Consider the following 18,271-nt stretch of genomic DNA (forward strand, 5'->3'; position numbering starts at 1 on the left):
ATTTTTTCAATGCTCCTGTGAACTGTTGAGATTTGGGAGCACAATGAAGGTTCACAGCTGTTGGACACCTGAGTCTTTTTCAGACATTGTGTAGTCTGGCTCCCTGGGGCATGGCCGATGTTAAGAGATTAGTCAGTTACCAAGAACTACGTTCAGTCGACACATGAATTTAGGGAAAAATAATACAGAATACAATGAAGGTGGAAAAGATAAGTGTTGGGTTACTCTTCCACAAGGGTGAGTGGCAGATTCTAGGGCCATAACGTCACTAAATGTTGACACAGGTAAGATTCTAGGAACTGTGATCTGTATAGTCTAGAACACTTACCAAATTTATTAGAAACTGCCTAATACATATTCATTCACTCAGCTTATTTATTTTTCTTTCATGCATATCTACTCACACCCATCAACACAGAAGTATGTAGTATGTTGAATACCAATTTTCCCAATTTCTCAGAATTTCAGCTGACAGTACAAAGCTGAAGAAATAAGAGTACAGGTAGTTTTATATTCACATGTGAAAGGGGGAAAATTAACATTTTCTGAGTCCTTTGTATGAGCCAGGTATCTCGCATATGTTATTTCATGTAGTCCTTTCAGAAATCCTAAATGGTATTGTTATCTCCAATTTACACCTGAGAAAACTGACATTCAGTTGGGTTAAGCGACTTGCTGAAGGTTCAAGCCAGATTGGAAGCTAGATCTGACAAAATCCAAAGTCTATGTCCTACTATCTATACAGGATGCTGCATTCCCAAAACAAGCATACATCTTCTGAGGAATCTGTCCTTTTGGGTGAGAACAGCCACCTCTCTGTGTAGTTGTGTCATGTTGGGAATGTGCACTTTATGATATCTACCACCAAATAGTTTTGATTTTCATGGGGAGTGCATCAGGAGGAAGCTGGCTGAATGGTCTTGGGGAAATAATAGATGATATGTCAAAGCTCAGTACATATTTTAGTTCATCAGTCCTAAACAAAACACTCATTATAAATCCAATGACTGTATATCTTTATCTTAATAGATGACATCATTTTCCAGAGGTTTCCTTAATTAATACAATTATCCAATTGAGGTAATGATATTAGCTTTATTGTCAGTGTTGTTATATTCTACATTATGCAATGACAGAGTAATTTGAAAAGAAATATAGTTTTGTGAAAATAAGACTGATTACATGATTGTATTATTTTTATATGACATATTTAAAGAGTATAATATCATTTATAAGTAAAAACAAATTCAGGAGAAGAGTCAAGATATTTTGTATATTCCAAAGAACTGATATTAGCATCAAGGAAGCAAATAGTCTAAAATAATATCCAAAGCATCACCACACCTTTTTTTCTGAAAAACAAGATAAAAAAGCATTTTGATACAATTAGACTGTTTTGTGTAAAATTTCCTAGATATCTTATAAATGGCTTATTAAAGAAAGAGAATATTTTCACTGGTGTTGGTATACAACATAGAGCAAAGGTCATGAACTACTGAAATCTTTTTAGTATTTCTGATTAAATAACTTGAATTCCCTTACATTGTACAAAAGAGTACACTAACGAGACTTTCCTAAAAAGGTACTAATGCTATTTATTCTTGATTGTATTTTTATAAACTTTTTTTTATCTTGAGATACTGTGTATTCATTTTCCTAGAAGGAGGGATCAGAAGAGACTTATAAAAGCAGCAGGGAGGAGATTTCAAAAGACTTTGTCCTTTAGTTTTTCCTTCTGGTTATGTTGTTTGCTTTTTAATGTGCGTGTTTTACTCTTTGGTGCCATTCCTCGCCTACTCCTTCATCTAACTCCCACTGTAGCCTCATAGCCAACCAAGTGGATTCAGACAGGAAATTAATGAAGTTTAAGTTTGATACAAAAGTCACAGAACTTGAAATTTCCTTGTCATTGTGCAATTTCTTCATCATTTTGAGATTTTATTTTATTTCAAACTAATACAGATATATTGACATTATTACAATGTTTAGCATGCAAAGTGAAATGATGATTTGGAAGAACTGATTCTGTATAGAGTGTCTGTAGAATGTCTTTTATAATGAACCTATATTTAGTAGGTTATCAGCTTATGGTATAGGCAGACATGATGTTCAAAATTGAATTTTGATTTTAAAAATTGTTAAAGTCTGATAATTATTAATTTTATAGATATTATATATAAGCAACAACATATTTTTCATAATTATTTTGGTAAAAACTCTTAGTTCCTCTGACGATTTTTTTCTTTTGTTTTGATTTAGGAATTATCATGGGACTTAATGCATGACTTTTGGCAAATACTTACCAAGAACACTGAATGATTAGGACATCTTATGGTTCTTTCAGTTTATCAGTCTTGGTCTGATGAGAAAAGAACATTCATAAGAAGCTCTCATTAAATTACAATTAAATTACATTTTGTTTGATAATCAAAAATAATTGTTGGTCACCTCACCTTATTCAGGGATAAGACCATATATTCTACCACATCATTAGTTGTCTTATTATTTCCATGACTAAGTCTTATAAATTAAGCACTAACTTTGTGTACTTTCCATTAGACAACAATTTCTTGCATAAAATGAATTTTGATTACCTTCTTTTCCAGGAGCTCTGGGGTCATAGTTGGGTCTACAGCAGAATTGAAAACTTTGGTTGTGCTGGGTTTTGGTGAAGTTGAAGGCATGAAAACTCCTTCATTGTTATACCTAATGTTTTTCACTTCTTTTTGTAAATATGGCACCACTCCGGCTGGCTATCAAGAATGAGAATGAAGGCAAAGTGGTTATAGGTTTAAGTAGAAGGTCAAAATTGGGAAGAATATAAAGCAACAGGATTGGAATGCAAAGCGAGCATTATATTCAAATAGTAAGTATCTTTATTATTTTTTTAGATCATAAGCTGATAGAATGACTATGAATATATACAAGCAAACACAATTGTCTCTTCATGCCTGCTTTTAAGTAAAGGTGCATAGGAGAGTACCTGGGATAGGGTTCTAAAATATATCTGATGAACTGGGTGAATTGAATCTTGACTGGCAAATGATCATAGGAGAAAGAAGCAATACTTGTTGATGGAATCACAAAAGAGTTGGCATTAAAATGAACATTAGTGCAGGGACCTGTTAATTGTCACTTGTTGATTTCTAGTAGTTGGCAAATTGTTGTAAGGAATCTTACCATCACAGCTATTTCAGGAGCTATGCCTAGGATGGGGTCAAAAGCTACTTGCTGCTGTCCTCCTGGGATAGCCTAAAAAAAAATTTTTTTAGAATTCTAAATTAGTGATATGTAAAAATATGCTCTTTGACCACCCAAGGGAGTTAAGCATTCCTCAACTTAAGTAACTTAAGTTTTAGATTTGAAAAAGAGTGAAGCAATTCCTACTATTACAGAATCTGCTTGACACTCAGCTCTCTGTCAGTCCCGGTAGCTCTGTTTGCTAATGTTCTCCGCTAGGCCCTGGTGTTCTCCTGCTGAGCATAAACAATTCTACAGAACACTAACATCAGACAAAATTAGAAAAAAAACAAGACAACATCATAATCTTGTCTAAAGTAAGGCCACCGTGCAAGTCACAAAAACACCAACCACCTTCATATCCTGGCTAATACAAGTGACTGCTGCTTCTTTTCCAAGGGCATCTTTTGACTTGTGCCATTATCCTGGCCTCCTAGGTGAGAATTCTTAAGATACTTGATCACAGAACTACCCCCACTTCTTAAGAACACTGCAGAATACCTTCCTATTAAGACACCCCATGGCTTTTCATGTGTGTTCTCCTCTTTGTAATGAGTAAATAAATCCAACTTTGTTCAGTTAGAGGTGTGGTCCTGGTGACCTTTAGCTGAAGGGGGGCATTTACAGATTTAATTGACAATGAAGAAATACTTTCAAAGGATTTTTTAAATGAAAATTATGCATTTACTCACAGGTTCTGCTTGTTGTGGAATGCGTCCAAGTTGAGTATAGAATGGTATCTGTCAGATTTTTGAAAAACACGTAAATTGACTCTGATGATTTTTGTCATAAGTTTGTGATAATTGGTTACTTAAACTTATATATATTTTTATTATATATTAATTAAATGCTTTTTAATTTTTTCATCTGTTCTCATTTGTAAGGATTAATTTATTGTTAAATTAATAATACCATATCATTTCTAGGATAAAACTCTCTTTCCCTTTAAAGCAACATGGCTTACTTAGCATTAATAATACTAGCTATTTAGGGGATAATTTTGAGTTTTCTCTAATTTACCATGGCAGGTTTTAGAGTGATGATTAAACTATTTAAAAAAGACATTTTCATTCTATCAAAAACAATGCTAAGTTATGTATGAGCCACCTGAATTTTTATATTCTAAAAATTTATTGCAGGTATCTTTCATCAGGTAGCTATTATTTTTTGCTTTTTATTATTTTTTTAACCACCACCACACACACACACACACAGATATCTATGTAAAGGTGGATGCTAATACATTTTAAATGTGAGAAACCTTCATTTTCCAACGTGATTCAGCTTTTGGTCTCTGATTTTATCAGTCTTCTTACTGATGATAGCATTTCAAATCCAGCCTTGGAAATAATACTTTGGATTTGAAAAAGAGTAAAGCAATTCCCGCCATCACAGAGCTTGTTTTGACACTCAGCTCCCCATCAGCTCTGCCTGCTCTGCGCCCAGCGTTCTCTGCCAGGCCCTGGCGTTCTCCTGCTGAGCTGAACAAGCCACAGAACACCAGCAGAGCTGTCAAATGGCATAGAGGAGACAGCACCGTGCCCTCTTCCTCCTACCAGTTCATTCAATGTACTCAGATGCTCTTTTCGCTGGGAGTTCACCTTATTCTCTCTATGCTGAGGTGGAACTAGTCAGATTAAAATCAAACATTTGTGGTACCTGCTCCTCGTATAGTTGCTGCCCTGGCCGTGGAGGCGATGGGGTGACTGCTTGCTGAGGTTGTTCCCAGGGCAGGAGCATGTAAACTGGGTAGTACTGAGACATCTATGTGTAAAAAGAGAATTGTGCAAGAGAGTCCATTAGATCAGCACAGGCTATACTTTTTTTATCTTTTAATGTCAATATTATATTACAGCTGTTTTATATCTAGAAGCTTTACATGATTCAATATGGAATCATGGAAAGGAATGGAAAAGGAATGGATGCAGCAGGAATGGATGCAGCAGGAATGGATGCAGCAGGAATGGATGCAGCAGGAATGGATGCAGCAGTCCTTCCCAAACTTTAAAAACAACTTGTATTCCACATGTTACTGGACTTTGCTTCCTACCCTTCCTCCCTTCCTCCCTCTCTTTCTACCTCCCCCACTTTCTCTCTTTCTCCCTTTCTTTCCTTCTTCTTCTTCTTTTTTTTTTTTTTTCTTTTTTAAGATGCAGTCATGCTATGTTGCCCAGGCTGGCCTTGAACTTTTGGCCTCAAGTGATCCTTTCACCTCTGCCTCCCCAGTCACTGGGACTATAAGCATGTGTACCACAGCACCCGGCTGCCTGGCTCCATTCTGATTCATTAGGCATGGGGTTAGGTTCAGGCATATGTGATTTTCATAACAACCAACAAAGATTCTAATATAAAGCCAGGGTGGAGAGTCACTGGTTTAGTGGTTAGAGAGAGAGGTGTAAGGGGTGGAGAATTATATTCCAACTCAGCTATTTGCTTTTAGAGGGATTGAGATTTTGATCTCATTAAGACTACGTTTCCTAATCCTTAAAATGAAGTAATTCTGTTTGTCATATATCTAATTCTCGAAATGCTTATGTTATAGAATGAGATAATGTCTAGAAGTAACTTTTGTAATACGAGTGGAAGTGGAACAAAATTATATAATTATAATTACAGGAGAGCTGAGTGGTATAACTTCTTGTAAAGAAAAAGGTCAATGCTCTGCTGAAGAACAGTATAGTTTAGCTATAGCCCTGTTTCTTTGAACCCAGGATATTATAAAATTAATTATCTTAACATTGATAGTTTTTCATATTAATGTAATGATTCTATTAGTTTGCATTTTTTAAAGATGCTCTTAATGGAAACCACCATCATTTAATTGTAACATGGAGTTAAATCAGAAACAAATAAAGAACTGGAAATGTTTTGAGCAGAACTTCATAACTGCCAATTGATATGGGGAAGTGTTTCTTCTCTCTACATCACATTTTATCAGTTCAATATATCTCCGTCTGAAACAAAATTTAGGATTGGGTAAAGTCAGCCCATGGGATTTCTCTTGAATTGTTCCTAACTGCCAGTGCTTTAGATTCAGAGAAGACATGATCTGGGGCTTAATGGGCTCCTTTACTTCCAACATAGCAACACCTTGAAAATTCAGGGGTCCTGGAGAGACTCCTTAGCTGCCTGTTCTTAAGGATCAACAGCAACAAACTGATGCCAGCCCAGAAATAATGTTATCTAGACAGTGATACCATTGTTGGGATTTTGTAGCCCTGCTGTAGGAGTCAGAGCCAGAAATATAAAAGAAATCATTCTGAAAGTGTATGCAGCCCACTGCCTGTGAGCAGTGGTATTCCAGTCATTACCTGTGCTTGCTCTTGAGGCATTTTGAAGGAGAATACATAGGGCACCGCCTGTCAAAAAAAGAATCATATAAAAAAAGTTATGCCTTGTTACTTAAAATTCCTGAGCTGCTTTCAAAGAGCTTATTCTATAAATTTATCATTTTTATTATCAGGCTCTTATAACAAAATGTCATCTATTATATGCACAATCATTAACACAAATCGCCTTATTTAAAGATGAAATTTCCCTAATTATCCTGTCCCAGACTTGTTTTAACTCCTTCAATTTGTGGCTGTATCCTAGAATAGCTGATTTAAATGACATTTTTCATGTTCGAAATGAGAAAATATAAAGAAATATAATACTTTCAGTGATGGTAGAAACATGAGAAGAAAAGTTTTGTTCAAAAGCTGCTGCCTGTTTCAAAGATGATTCATATTTATTTTTACGTTCCATGTGCAGTTCTCTGTCCTTAGGATGAGATGAAAGGAGCCTCACTCACCTGATTAGGGCCTTGCTGTGTGGGTGGTGCTGTTTGGGGCTGGGAAGGGTCCAGCTGGCCTGCCGGGGCTCCTTGGGCAAAACCGGCCTGTCCTGGGAAAGGTATCTGATTGGGGAACAGTCTAGCAAACTGGTCTACAGGTGGTAAATAGAATGGGGAGAGTTCCGGAATTTGAGCCTGAATTTGCTGTGGTTGTAGAATCCCAGAGAAAGGAGGAATCCATGAATTAAATGGGCCCTGGAAGGACACACGAGAAAGAAAGTAAACATTTGTCTTTTATGCCAAAGAGAATTTCATATCAGTCTTGAGCAGGAAAGAGATAAAATGTAAGCAATCTATACTTCCAGCATTGCATTATAAAAACAGCATCTTGGACTCATGATAAACCACACAAATAATATGAAACAATGCTAAATTCCCAAGTGTCATGAGAAATATGGGGCAGAATGAGACTGATAAAAAAGCACAATGTCTGTATTGGCCAGACTGGTTTCAAATCTGTGTGCCCCCCCCCCATCCCAGTGGTTAGCTGGATATCACTTTGTGTAAAATAGTTAATTTACTTTCATATGGTTGTGAGAATTAGTGCCTGGCAGATACCAAGTTCTCAACAAATAAATGTAAATCAAATTATAGTTCGTACTTTAATCTTCAAACAAATGGTCATTAGAATATATGGGACAAATTTGTGACTTTAAAACTTGAGATTTCAGAAATGGAATCCAGAAATATTTTGTTCTTGTACAAAATACTATCACAAATGAGCAGCAGGAAAATGATCTCCATAAAGTGATTATTGAGGCGGAGGTACCTGAAGCTGCAGTGGAACAAGCTGAGCATTATTAAGATTCATAAGTAACTAGAAAAGGAAAGATAATAGGAAAATGAGATTACTACACATGCTAAAATGATTAAGAGTAATGTTTGCTGCAAACACAGAACAAGTAAGAGCTGATTAATCAGTTTCCTGTTAGAAGTGAGACATTTTCTCACCAAACTTACATTAAATTACAGTGATTAGAAGTTAGAATTTAAAATAAGGTTGGGATTTAACGATCTCTCCCTGCTACGTGTGAGATTGCACAATGTTTGACCATTCTGGTGGTTTAGTCATTTTATGCTTTTTAAACACCTATATACACTTGTATTAGATACTATTAGAACAAAAAGATATAGAAGATGTTTAATTTTTTGTTGCGGTATTTCTATTTGCAATTTCTATATTCTAATTTCTGTATACAATTAGACAAGGGAGGCAGACTATTTCAGAGGTGACCTGGTATACAAAGCAAACATGAACATTGGAAATGTGTTCTGATACATATAAGAGCTAGTGAGTTCAGGGTAGGTCAAGTGAAGAGACTTTTATCTCTTCCCTATGGGTTTCCATTAAAAAAAAAAGAGAACATTTTAACTATTCAAACTAACCTCACGGCTGTTGCTTGCAGACAAAAGGTTCTGTGGGATAAGCTAAAAGCAAAAAAGGAAAAAAAAAACAACAGATAAAACAAGGGATTGTTACAGGTTTTATACGATGAGATCAGCGGTACCATGAAATCACTTACCGGGGCTGACAATGTGGCTCCCAGAAGTCCAAGAAGAATTATAATTTTCATTTTCAGATGATATACCTAGAAAATAAGTTGGTGATATTGAGTATGAAGACTCTGCTTCAAAATCATGACAAAAGTATTGTTCAATCAGAGGAGTAGTTGAATTCTATAGTATTTATTTATATTTTAGAATTTAAAATTTAGAAAGTTATAAATCTTTGTAATAGAACTCATCCTTTTCTCTCAGAGCAGATGTTTATAAAAACCAAAATTGTTTGCTTGTCCTTTCAACTTGACCGAAAGACTCATTGGGTGAATATGACACAGCTGAGCGCGTTAATGAGCAAGATCGTCGCATCCTTGTGCTGCTCTGCGTGGAAGGAAGTAGGTAGGCCCTTCCTACCATGGGAGGCCATGACTGGGCCAACCACCTGGGGCCTTATTATTAAAACGGTTTTAATGTCTATGTTGAAAAAGAAAGTACTACAATAAAGATTTGACAAACCAGTAACAGATAATTTCCACTTAAAAGTCTAATAATGGTAAAAATATATTAACAATACTCTGAGTCAAATTTTTCTTATTTAGGGAGATAGATTATAGAAATAAAACTATAATATTGATGTATATTATTAGCTGTGGAAATATATTATCTCTTACACTCTAGATATGAAAGTTCCTTCCCTAGTTCAAATGACTGACCTAACCACACATTTGGGTTGACCTTGTTAGTCTATCCTGCAGAGTTGACTGATTTTGGTTCTTAAAATTATGAAAGCAAAGATTTGGTATCTTACCTTACACCTAGACCTATAAAGAGAAATCTAGAACCGTGAAAGTTCTGTATTCTTTTTCTCTCTCAGCCCTGCTGCTTGGAGCTTCTCTTAAATTTTAAAACCCATCTTTAGAAAAAAAGAACCAATCATTTTTCAAAGGGATCAGTGATTCAGTGGGTTTCAGACAATGGCTTAGCTAATAACCCCTTTCCTAATCATCTTGGTGTTATATGGATTCCCACACTTTTAGTAATGTTATTAAATTATCCCCTGAGAAATGTTTTTCTCTGGTGATTTCTGGTTTCTGCTTTGGTTATGACTAATTCTTCTGGAATAATTTTATTCTATTCCTCCTTTTATCATCTTTAAAGTGGATACCCTAGTTAAGTAACCTTAAAAGCCTTTTCTAAATTTAAGGATACATGGGTGATTATTTTTATTTCAAAAGTAAAATACAGAATTATTAGACAGAAGGCGTAGGTCTAAAAAACAAAACTTCAATACCTAGGTAGTGGCAATAAATAGTGTTCTTTTGTTCTTCAACACAGTGCTGAGTAAGTGTAAGCTAGTTTCATTTGGGTTTGACCTTGAAAATGCTAGTAGATCTCTTTCTACCTCTGGAATGAAATCCTTTAAAAATTGCTAAATTTATATATACCTGTGAAATACATTCCTATATGATCACATTCTTGGAATAAATGAGGAGGCATGATGGCCTACATTTTCTTTTTTCTTTTCTTTCTTCCTTTCATTTCATCATATTATCGGGGTACAAATATTGTTAGGGTTACAAATATTGCCCCCTGCACCAATGGCCTACATTTTAAAAAGTAGTTGTGAATGTATGTTTTGTATTTTAAAAATTCTCTTTTAATAAATATGACTTCATCATTCAAAATACAGCTAAGTATTAATGTCTGTACATCATCGTTATTCAAATTGCCTTCATATAGGGAGTTTTGTGTTTATCTTGTGGTTTTTTGTTCATTTTATTTTGGTGAATGTTGTTAATATTGACTCCACTCTAATAGGTAGTCCAGGATCATAAGTGTTATGATAATGTATTATCAATTAATTTTCAGTAAGGAAGAGTTCTTTAGCTAATTTAATTTTCAATAACTGATGGTAGCCTTATCATGCAGAAAAACAAAGCTGTTGGCTTTTAACAAATTTGTCTTTTTGTAATGGAATGAGATACTTGCTTGGCTCATAAATACTAAAGTGATTATACCCATTTGTTATTTGTCTAGTCAAAAAGCCCACAGTAGACAAACCATTAGTTAAAATAATAAGACCTTTTTCTTTATTAGAGAAAAGCAGCTATCACTAGAATTTGGTATCTGTTAGAAAGTGTGAAATTGAATTAAATTTGGCCTAAAGTTGCCTCTATACATATTTTAATGTTGGCCTAAAGGTTTCTCTGTACATAGTGAACTGTACCCTAACTTTATGTCAATACAGATTATAATCTACTCTTGTAATAAGAAGCTGAGTTTCAGCCAATCACAGGTGGCCAACTCTTCAACCCATGTTTGAATAGGGCGAACTCAGAGTTGTGACCAGTCCAGCTCTTTCTGTTACTCCACCTCCATTTTTTGTAGTCACTTTTCTTTTCCATTTTCCAAAAATGATATTTGAGCATGGGACAGCCCTGGCATTGCTGTGAACCTTCTCTCTTCTGGAGGCTGCCTGACCCACACATCTTCTTTGCTCAGTTGAACTCGGTTAAATTTATTTTTTTCTAAAGTTTTTCTTTTAACAAAAGAAGAAGACTTTCCTGAGATTTAAAAAAGATGTCTTTTTAGATTAGCTAAAAAATTAGACCCTCCCCCAGATGTTGGTGACAGATTTAACTAATGCATAAACTTAAAGGTAGTTAATGTAACCAGTTGTCGCCTAAAAAATGCAGATTGGTTGAGTGAGTGAACTAAGTGGAAGTTTCTAGACTGTTAATACAAATCAATCATTACAGTTAATGACCTGGGTCTATTCTGAATATTGTCAAATTAAATTTAATATACCCCATAAGTTCTGATTCGCCTGAGATTTTTCTATGGCATTCTGGAGGGTCTTGGGCAGCCATTATTACATCAGAAAGTTGTCACAGCCAAGTACTGAAAAGGTCAGGGACAGTATTGCAGAGGCAAAACACAGACAGTTTAAAAATTATATTGATATTAAATAGTTTTGTCTAGCTACATTCCTCAAATATGAGGGTAGTTGGAAGACTTCTTTTCTTTTTGTTTTTATTTTCTGTTACTAGAAAATTTTAAAGAAAAATAGTTGAAACTCTCCAGTTACACAGCAGTTGAAGCTGAAAGAACAGGCAATGCTTTTACTATCTGATAGTTTCCAAGTCCCTGTGTCATTGGAGAAAAAGTTACCCCTGAGTGGGAAGGGAAGTAGCAAGGGGCTCATTCAGTTGTCATCACATTGTGGTGTGGCTACTGTATGTGTCTGTTTCTCGCATTCAACTATGTTGAACTTACTCATTTTTCTATCCCTGTATCAGTCACCCACTAGGTATTCCAATGACTTTTGTTAAATACATAGTTTGCTTCATTCAGGAGAGAAAAGTAGGTAGTATAGGTCCACAACAATGTCGTTCTGTATAGATTAAGGTGCAAGAACCCAAGATGAGGAAATCCTGAACCAGAGATTGACACTATAACTTTGTTATTTTGTTTTAGTTCAATTACCGGAATGCCAGATAACATTCTATTCAAGTAAAAGTACAAAAACACATTTCAATGCCAAGTACATATGACTGTTGCATTATGTGCCATTGAAATTATCCATATCTTTGCTCTGTCCCAATAACCTAATTGAAGTGAGCAAGCATGACTTATAAGTTTGTCCTTTCAAAATGTTACTTCTGCTTTTTTCCCCTTCAATTATCCTGAAAAATAAATTTTTTTTTTCTGAAAAATAAGAGTCTTACAGAGTGCCATTGTGAAGGAGACTAATATTCTGTGGGTAATGACAATTGAATTTAAATTTTATCATAGCTTATTATAAAATAATTTTCATGCATCTGAGCTCTAATTTCTCAGGAATTTCTAATGACATGCCAAGGAAGGCAAGATGCAGATATCATTCCATGTTTCAATGAAAAAACTGAAGTACAGGAGGTTCAATGACTTCATTCATTAATTTATTTATATAACAAATAGTTGTTGTCCGGTTTCTATAGCCCATGTCCTTGCTAGGATTTCAGAACTTAGTGCTAGTAATAATAGATGTGGTTTCTGCCTTCATGGAATTTATGGTATTTTCGCACTGTCAAGAAGTTACCAAACTTGTGGTTAGAATTCAGGTCTTTTGATTCCAAACTAAGTAGTCCTTTCTAAGGCACCCAGATGCCTAACTACAAGAGAGAGAAATAGTACTATAATAAAGGTAATTAACAGATAAAATATAGGAATGTTTACTTTGAACTCTCATGAGACTTTACTAAAGTGTCCCTTTCTGTTTGATACTGTACGTTAATAGAAATTAATCATTATATGTCCATATGACAATACATTCTCGCTTAATGGCTCTAGTTTGATTATATAAGTCTAATCATATTTAAGATTTGTAGGTATATGTACATGCAAATTATGACAATAAAGTATAATTTCCAAAGGTAGTGTGTTTAGGTATAGAGGAGTTAAAAAAATAAAGTAATATACCTCTTCTTTTTTTTTTTTTTTTTTTTTTATTTTTTTTTTTTTTTATTTTGGCATATTATGGGGGTACAGATTTTAAGGTTTCAATAAATGCCCATTTCCCCCCTCCCCCCAAAAGTCTGAGTCTCCATCATGACCATCCCCCAGATGGTGCACATCTCACTCATTATGTATGTATATACCCACCCCCCTCCCCCCTCCCACCTGCCCAATACCCTATTACTGTAGTACCTATGTGTCCACTTAGGTGCTAGTCAGTTAATACCAGTTTTCTGGAGAATATATCTGGTGCTTGTTTTTCCATTCTTGGGATACTTCACTTAGTAGTATGGGTTCCAGCTCTAACCAGGAAAATATAAGATGTGCTATATCACCATTGTTTCTTAGAGCTGAATAGTACTCCATGGTATACATATACCACATTTTATTAATCCATTCTTGGATTGATGGGCACTTGGGCTGTTTCCACAGCCTTGCAATTATGAATTGTGCTGCTATAAACATTCGAGTGCAGGTGTCTTTTTTGTAGAGTGTCACTGGATCATTTGGGTAGATGCCCAGCAATGGGATTGCTGGATCAAATGGTAGATTCACTTGGATCGCTTTAAGGTATCTCCATATTGCTTTCCACAGAGGTTGAACTAGTTTGCAGTCCCACCAGCAGTGTAGGAGTGTTCCTCTCTCTCCGCAACCACGCCAGCATTTATTGTTTGGAGATTTTTTGATAAAGGCCATTCTCACTGGGGTTAAGTGATATCTCATTGTGGTTTTGATTTGCATTTCCCTGATGATTAGAGATGTTGAGCATTTCTTCATATGTTTGTTGGCCATTCTTCTGTCTTCTTTAGAAAAATTTCTGTTCAAGTCTTTTGCCCACTTTTTAATGGGGTTATTTGATTTTTTCTTCCTAATTTTCGTGAGTTCTAAGTATATTCTAGTTATCAGTCCCTTATCGGATGCATAGGATGCAAAAATTTTCTCCCATTCTGTAGGTTGTCTGTTTGCTTTCATGACTATTTCTTTGGCTGTGCAGAAGCTTTGTAGCTTGATCATGTCCCATTTATTTATTTTTGTTGCTGCTGTGATTGCCTTTGGGGACTTCTTCATAAACTCTTTGCCCAGGCCGATGTCTAGGAGAGTGTTTCCAACTTTTTCCTCTAGAGTTCTAATAGTTTCATATCTTAGGTTTAAGTCTGTTATCCAGCGTGAGTTGGTTTTTGTGAGAGGTGAAAGGTGTGGGTCCTGTTTTAGCCTTCTACAGGTGGCTATCCAGTTTTCCCAGCACCATTTATTGAAGAGGGATTCTTTTCCCCAGCGTATGTTTTTGTCTGCTTTGTCAAAGATGAGATGGCTATATGAGGATGGTTTTATATCAGGATTCTCACATCTGTTCCACTGGTCAATATTCCTGTTTTTGTGCCAATACCATATTGTTTTAATTACTACAGCTTTGTAGTATAGTTTGATATCTGGCATATTAATGCCTCCCATTTTGTTTTTGTTGCCTAGAATTGCTCTTGATATTCGGGGTCTTCTTTGGTTCCATACGAAGCGTAAAATTATTTTTTCTATATCTGTGAAGAATGCTGATGGGATTTTAATAGGTATTGCATTGAATCTATAGATCAGTTTGGGTAGTATAGACATTTTGATGATATTGAGTCTGCCGATCCACGAGCATGGTATGGATTTCCATCTGTTTACATCCTCTGCTATTTCCTTCCTCAGTGTTTCATAGTTCTCCCTGTAGAGGTCTTTTACCTCTTTGGTTAAATATATTCCTAGGTACTTTAATTTCTTTGTTGCTATTGTGAAGGGAATTGAGTCTTTGATTTGGTTCTCAATTAGATTGTTGTTGGCGTATATGAATGCCTCTGATTTCTGTGTATTGATTTTGTATCCTGAGACTTTACTAAATTCATTGATCAGTTCCAGGAGTTTCTTGGTTGAATCCTTGGGGTTTTCTAGATACAATATCATATCATCAGCAAACAGTGAAAGTTTGATCTCTTCTGCCCCTATTTGGATACCTTTGATTCCATTTTCCTGTCTGATTGCTGTAGCCAAGACTTCCAGCACTATGTTGAACAGAAGTGGAGATAGTGGGCAGCCTTGTCTGGTTCCAGTTCTAAGTGGGAATGATTTCAATCTTTCCCCATTCAGTATGATGTTGGCTATGGGTCTGTCATATATGGCTTGTATCATTTTTAGGTATGTCCCTTCTATGCCTATTTTCTTAAGTGTTCGTATCATGAAAGGGTGTTGAATTTTGTCAAAAGCTTTTTCTGCATCTATTGAAAGAATCATGTGGTCTTTGTTTTTGCTTCTGTTGATGTGGTGAATTGCATTTATAGATTTACGTATGTTGAACCATCCCTGCATCCCTGGGATGAAGCCCACTTGGTCGTGGTGGATTATTTTTTTGATAAGTGTCTGGATTCGGTTAGCTAAGATTTTGTTGAAAATTTTTGCATCTATATTCATTAGGGATATTGGTCTGTAGTTTTCTTTTTTTGTTGCATCCTTTCCTGGTTTTGGTATCAGAGTAATATTCGCTTCATAAAAGGTGTCGGGGAGTATACCTCTTCTTTTTACAGAAGATCCATGCGTTTCAGAGTAGTTGAGTGAGACCAGCATGGAACTGAGCTTGGGCTGGACACTGTCAACTTGCTGTGAGTCCCTGCGGTGTGGCACACAGAGCATGCAGTGGGAGACCACCCTCTCAAATGCTGGCCTGGGAATAAATCAACATCTACTTTCTCTGAAAATAGTTGCTTTTGTCCCCTGACCCCAATTTTTTTTTTTTTTTTTTTTTTTTTTCTCTGCTGAACCTTCATAGTATTTGTTTTGCCCTTTGCTTTGTGCATTCTGTATCTGCCCTGCTAATGACTCCTGCATTTGTTTCTTTGTTTTGGGCCTGCAACCAGTTTGTCCTCAACCCAGTTTTTGTACTACAACTTTCTGGAAAAGAAAAACAAAACAATAAACAACTGCATTTTAACCAAAGTCTTATAGTTCTAGTAAGTTGATTTAAGATTGGTGCTCTTGAGGGAAGAAGTGCACAATGTTTGGCCAATATCTGGATTTCTCTTCCTTCTGAAACTTCTAGCCCAGCCCATGCTGTTGTCATGGGACTGTCTGGTGAGTGCCCCAGTCAGGCAGAGCAGTGCCCCATGCCCTTCTGCCTTAGCCTTCCTTGGAATTCTGGTGATTTTTTTACATCCCATTGTGTTATGTTAAAAGCTTGTCTCCTTAAGATGTTATGCTTTCTGATAGTAGTGGTATTTTATTCTATTGCTCAATAAAAATTTCTGTCTTGTCTTTCTAATTTCCCCCATCCTTTTTCCTTCCCTTCTCCTTTTCATTTACTCTTTTTTTTTACAATTATTTTTAAATTTCAGAACAGTATGGGGGCATGAACATTTTGGTTGCATATATTGCCTTTGCACCACCCTAGCCGGAGCTACAAGTGTACCCATCCCCCAGTCAGTGAGCTCCACGCCCATTAGTTGTGAATTTACCCATCCAGTCCACTCCCCTCCCACCTGCCCAGTACCCGATGAATACTACTTCCATCTGTGCACATACGTGTTCAGTTAGTACCAATTTGACAGTGAGTACCTGTGGTGCTTATTTTTCCATTCTTTACTGTAAAAATGGGAATAACCTCTTAGAATGGATGAGAAGATTCACATTCTGGGCACATAATAAGCACTGGATGTTAATTACATTAGATGTTAGACTATAAGCACCTTGACCATGTCTAGGGCCTGGAACAAGTTAAATATTTATTTGTTTAATGAATGCATGAAGCAGAACACACACAAGTACCCATTCTTATAAAGGCCAGCACAGTAAACTGGTATGCATTTAGTGCATAAAAAGAAAATAGAAAAGCAAAGAGCCAATGTAATATTACAAATAGAAGATCCACAGAGCACTAGGGTAGAGGTAGGCCTTGAGCCACAATTAAGTATGGATTAGCCCTTTCATTAAAAATATTCTTGAAAAAAATACAAATATATATAATCAATGTCTCTTGGTTTCTGGGTTTTCTGAAGCTTACCTTAGATTGCTAGGGAATTTTCTAAGACAAAGGTACTAAGCTAGATGATTTAGTTCTGCTTCTCCAAAAGCCTTAAAAAATTCACTGTATTTAATATGATGAAATAGATCCAGGACGGTTCCAATCTACAGCTTAAGTGTCTGCAGCTCAGATTAACAACCATGAAGGTCATCTAATAATAGTGCCTATTGTTCAGGTCACATTTCAGTGAAAGACGTTTGATTTCCTCTATTCTTTTTCCAAGAATTTTTTCCATCTGCGAAAACAATCACTTAAGGCAACATAAGCCAAGAACTAATAAACCAGTGCCACAGACAACTTTCCTCACCAGGATTGCTTCCAGAAATATAGAAACTCTGTGAAATCTCCAGTATTGTATTTTTATAAAGTATCTGTTTCATTGGATATTCTAGATTCTATAGCCTATTTCATTTTTAATTTATCAATTTCTGTTTTATTCAAATAAGAATTTCCTGTGATTTCTGATAAATTCTGATAAGTGATGATATTACTTGCAAAGAGTCCTACTTTCTTTTTGAAATGAAATTCATGACTACATTGGATACCTTGTCACATTTTTAAACCTAGGTACTATTTTCTTTCAGAGCATATTCTTGCTCTTCCGTTCTCTCTCTTTCCATATATTGATATGTATCTCAGACATGCAGGCAAGTATTTACACACTCCTGTGAAACATCACACTCGCCACCTTTTTCTGAATGCTGATGTTGGTTAGAACAGAAATAATATATTGCTTATCTAACACATAGGTAGTGTCAGGTATTATACACTAAGTGCTTTGACATAGATCAGCTCAATTGCATTAATGCTCACCACAACCTTCATTTTAGGTATGAGTTTGATATTCTCATTTTATGGGCAAGGAACATGGTTCCCTGAGATTAAATAGTATTCCCAAGGTTATGTGGTTAATGAGTTTCTGGGCCAAGATCTGAACTGAAGTCTGCATAGCTCTAAAATCCTCTTCTTGACGATGGTACTATACTGAAACAAGTAATTTTAAAAGACCTGTAACCTTCATATTTATGTTTTCATGTATGTCACATTTTTTTCTTTTTAATTTCGCTCAGTGAGTCGAATGGTGCTCTGTCATGGATCTGATAGACATGAACCTACATTTCTATAAATGTGTTTTTCTTCTTTTGTACCCT

General features: G+C 35.7%; 1 protein-coding gene across 1 annotated transcript in view; it reads right to left on the reverse strand.

Moving 5' to 3' along the window:
* Positions 1-8,649, reverse strand: part of ODAM (odontogenic, ameloblast associated) — a 37,605-nt gene extending 28,956 nt beyond the window's left edge. Inside the window, exons 1-10 of the mRNA XM_012785940.3 lie at positions 8,599-8,649; positions 8,462-8,503; positions 7,845-7,892; positions 7,034-7,270; positions 6,552-6,599; positions 4,900-5,004; positions 3,933-3,980; positions 3,181-3,252; positions 2,595-2,753; positions 1,345-1,352 (exon numbers count right to left, since the gene is read on the reverse strand). Of these exons, the coding sequence (XP_012641394.2) occupies positions 1,345-1,352; positions 2,595-2,753; positions 3,181-3,252; positions 3,933-3,980; positions 4,900-5,004; positions 6,552-6,599; positions 7,034-7,270; positions 7,845-7,892; positions 8,462-8,503; positions 8,599-8,649 (818 nt within the window). The remainder of the gene's footprint in view (positions 1-1,344; positions 1,353-2,594; positions 2,754-3,180; positions 3,253-3,932; positions 3,981-4,899; positions 5,005-6,551; positions 6,600-7,033; positions 7,271-7,844; positions 7,893-8,461; positions 8,504-8,598) is intronic.
* Between the last annotated feature and the right edge of the window lie 9,622 nt (positions 8,650-18,271).

The sequence above is a fragment of the Microcebus murinus genome, chromosome 26 (assembly GCF_040939455.1).
Source record: "Microcebus murinus isolate Inina chromosome 26, M.murinus_Inina_mat1.0, whole genome shotgun sequence".
In the NCBI taxonomy this organism is placed as follows: Eukaryota; Metazoa; Chordata; class Mammalia; order Primates; family Cheirogaleidae; genus Microcebus; species Microcebus murinus.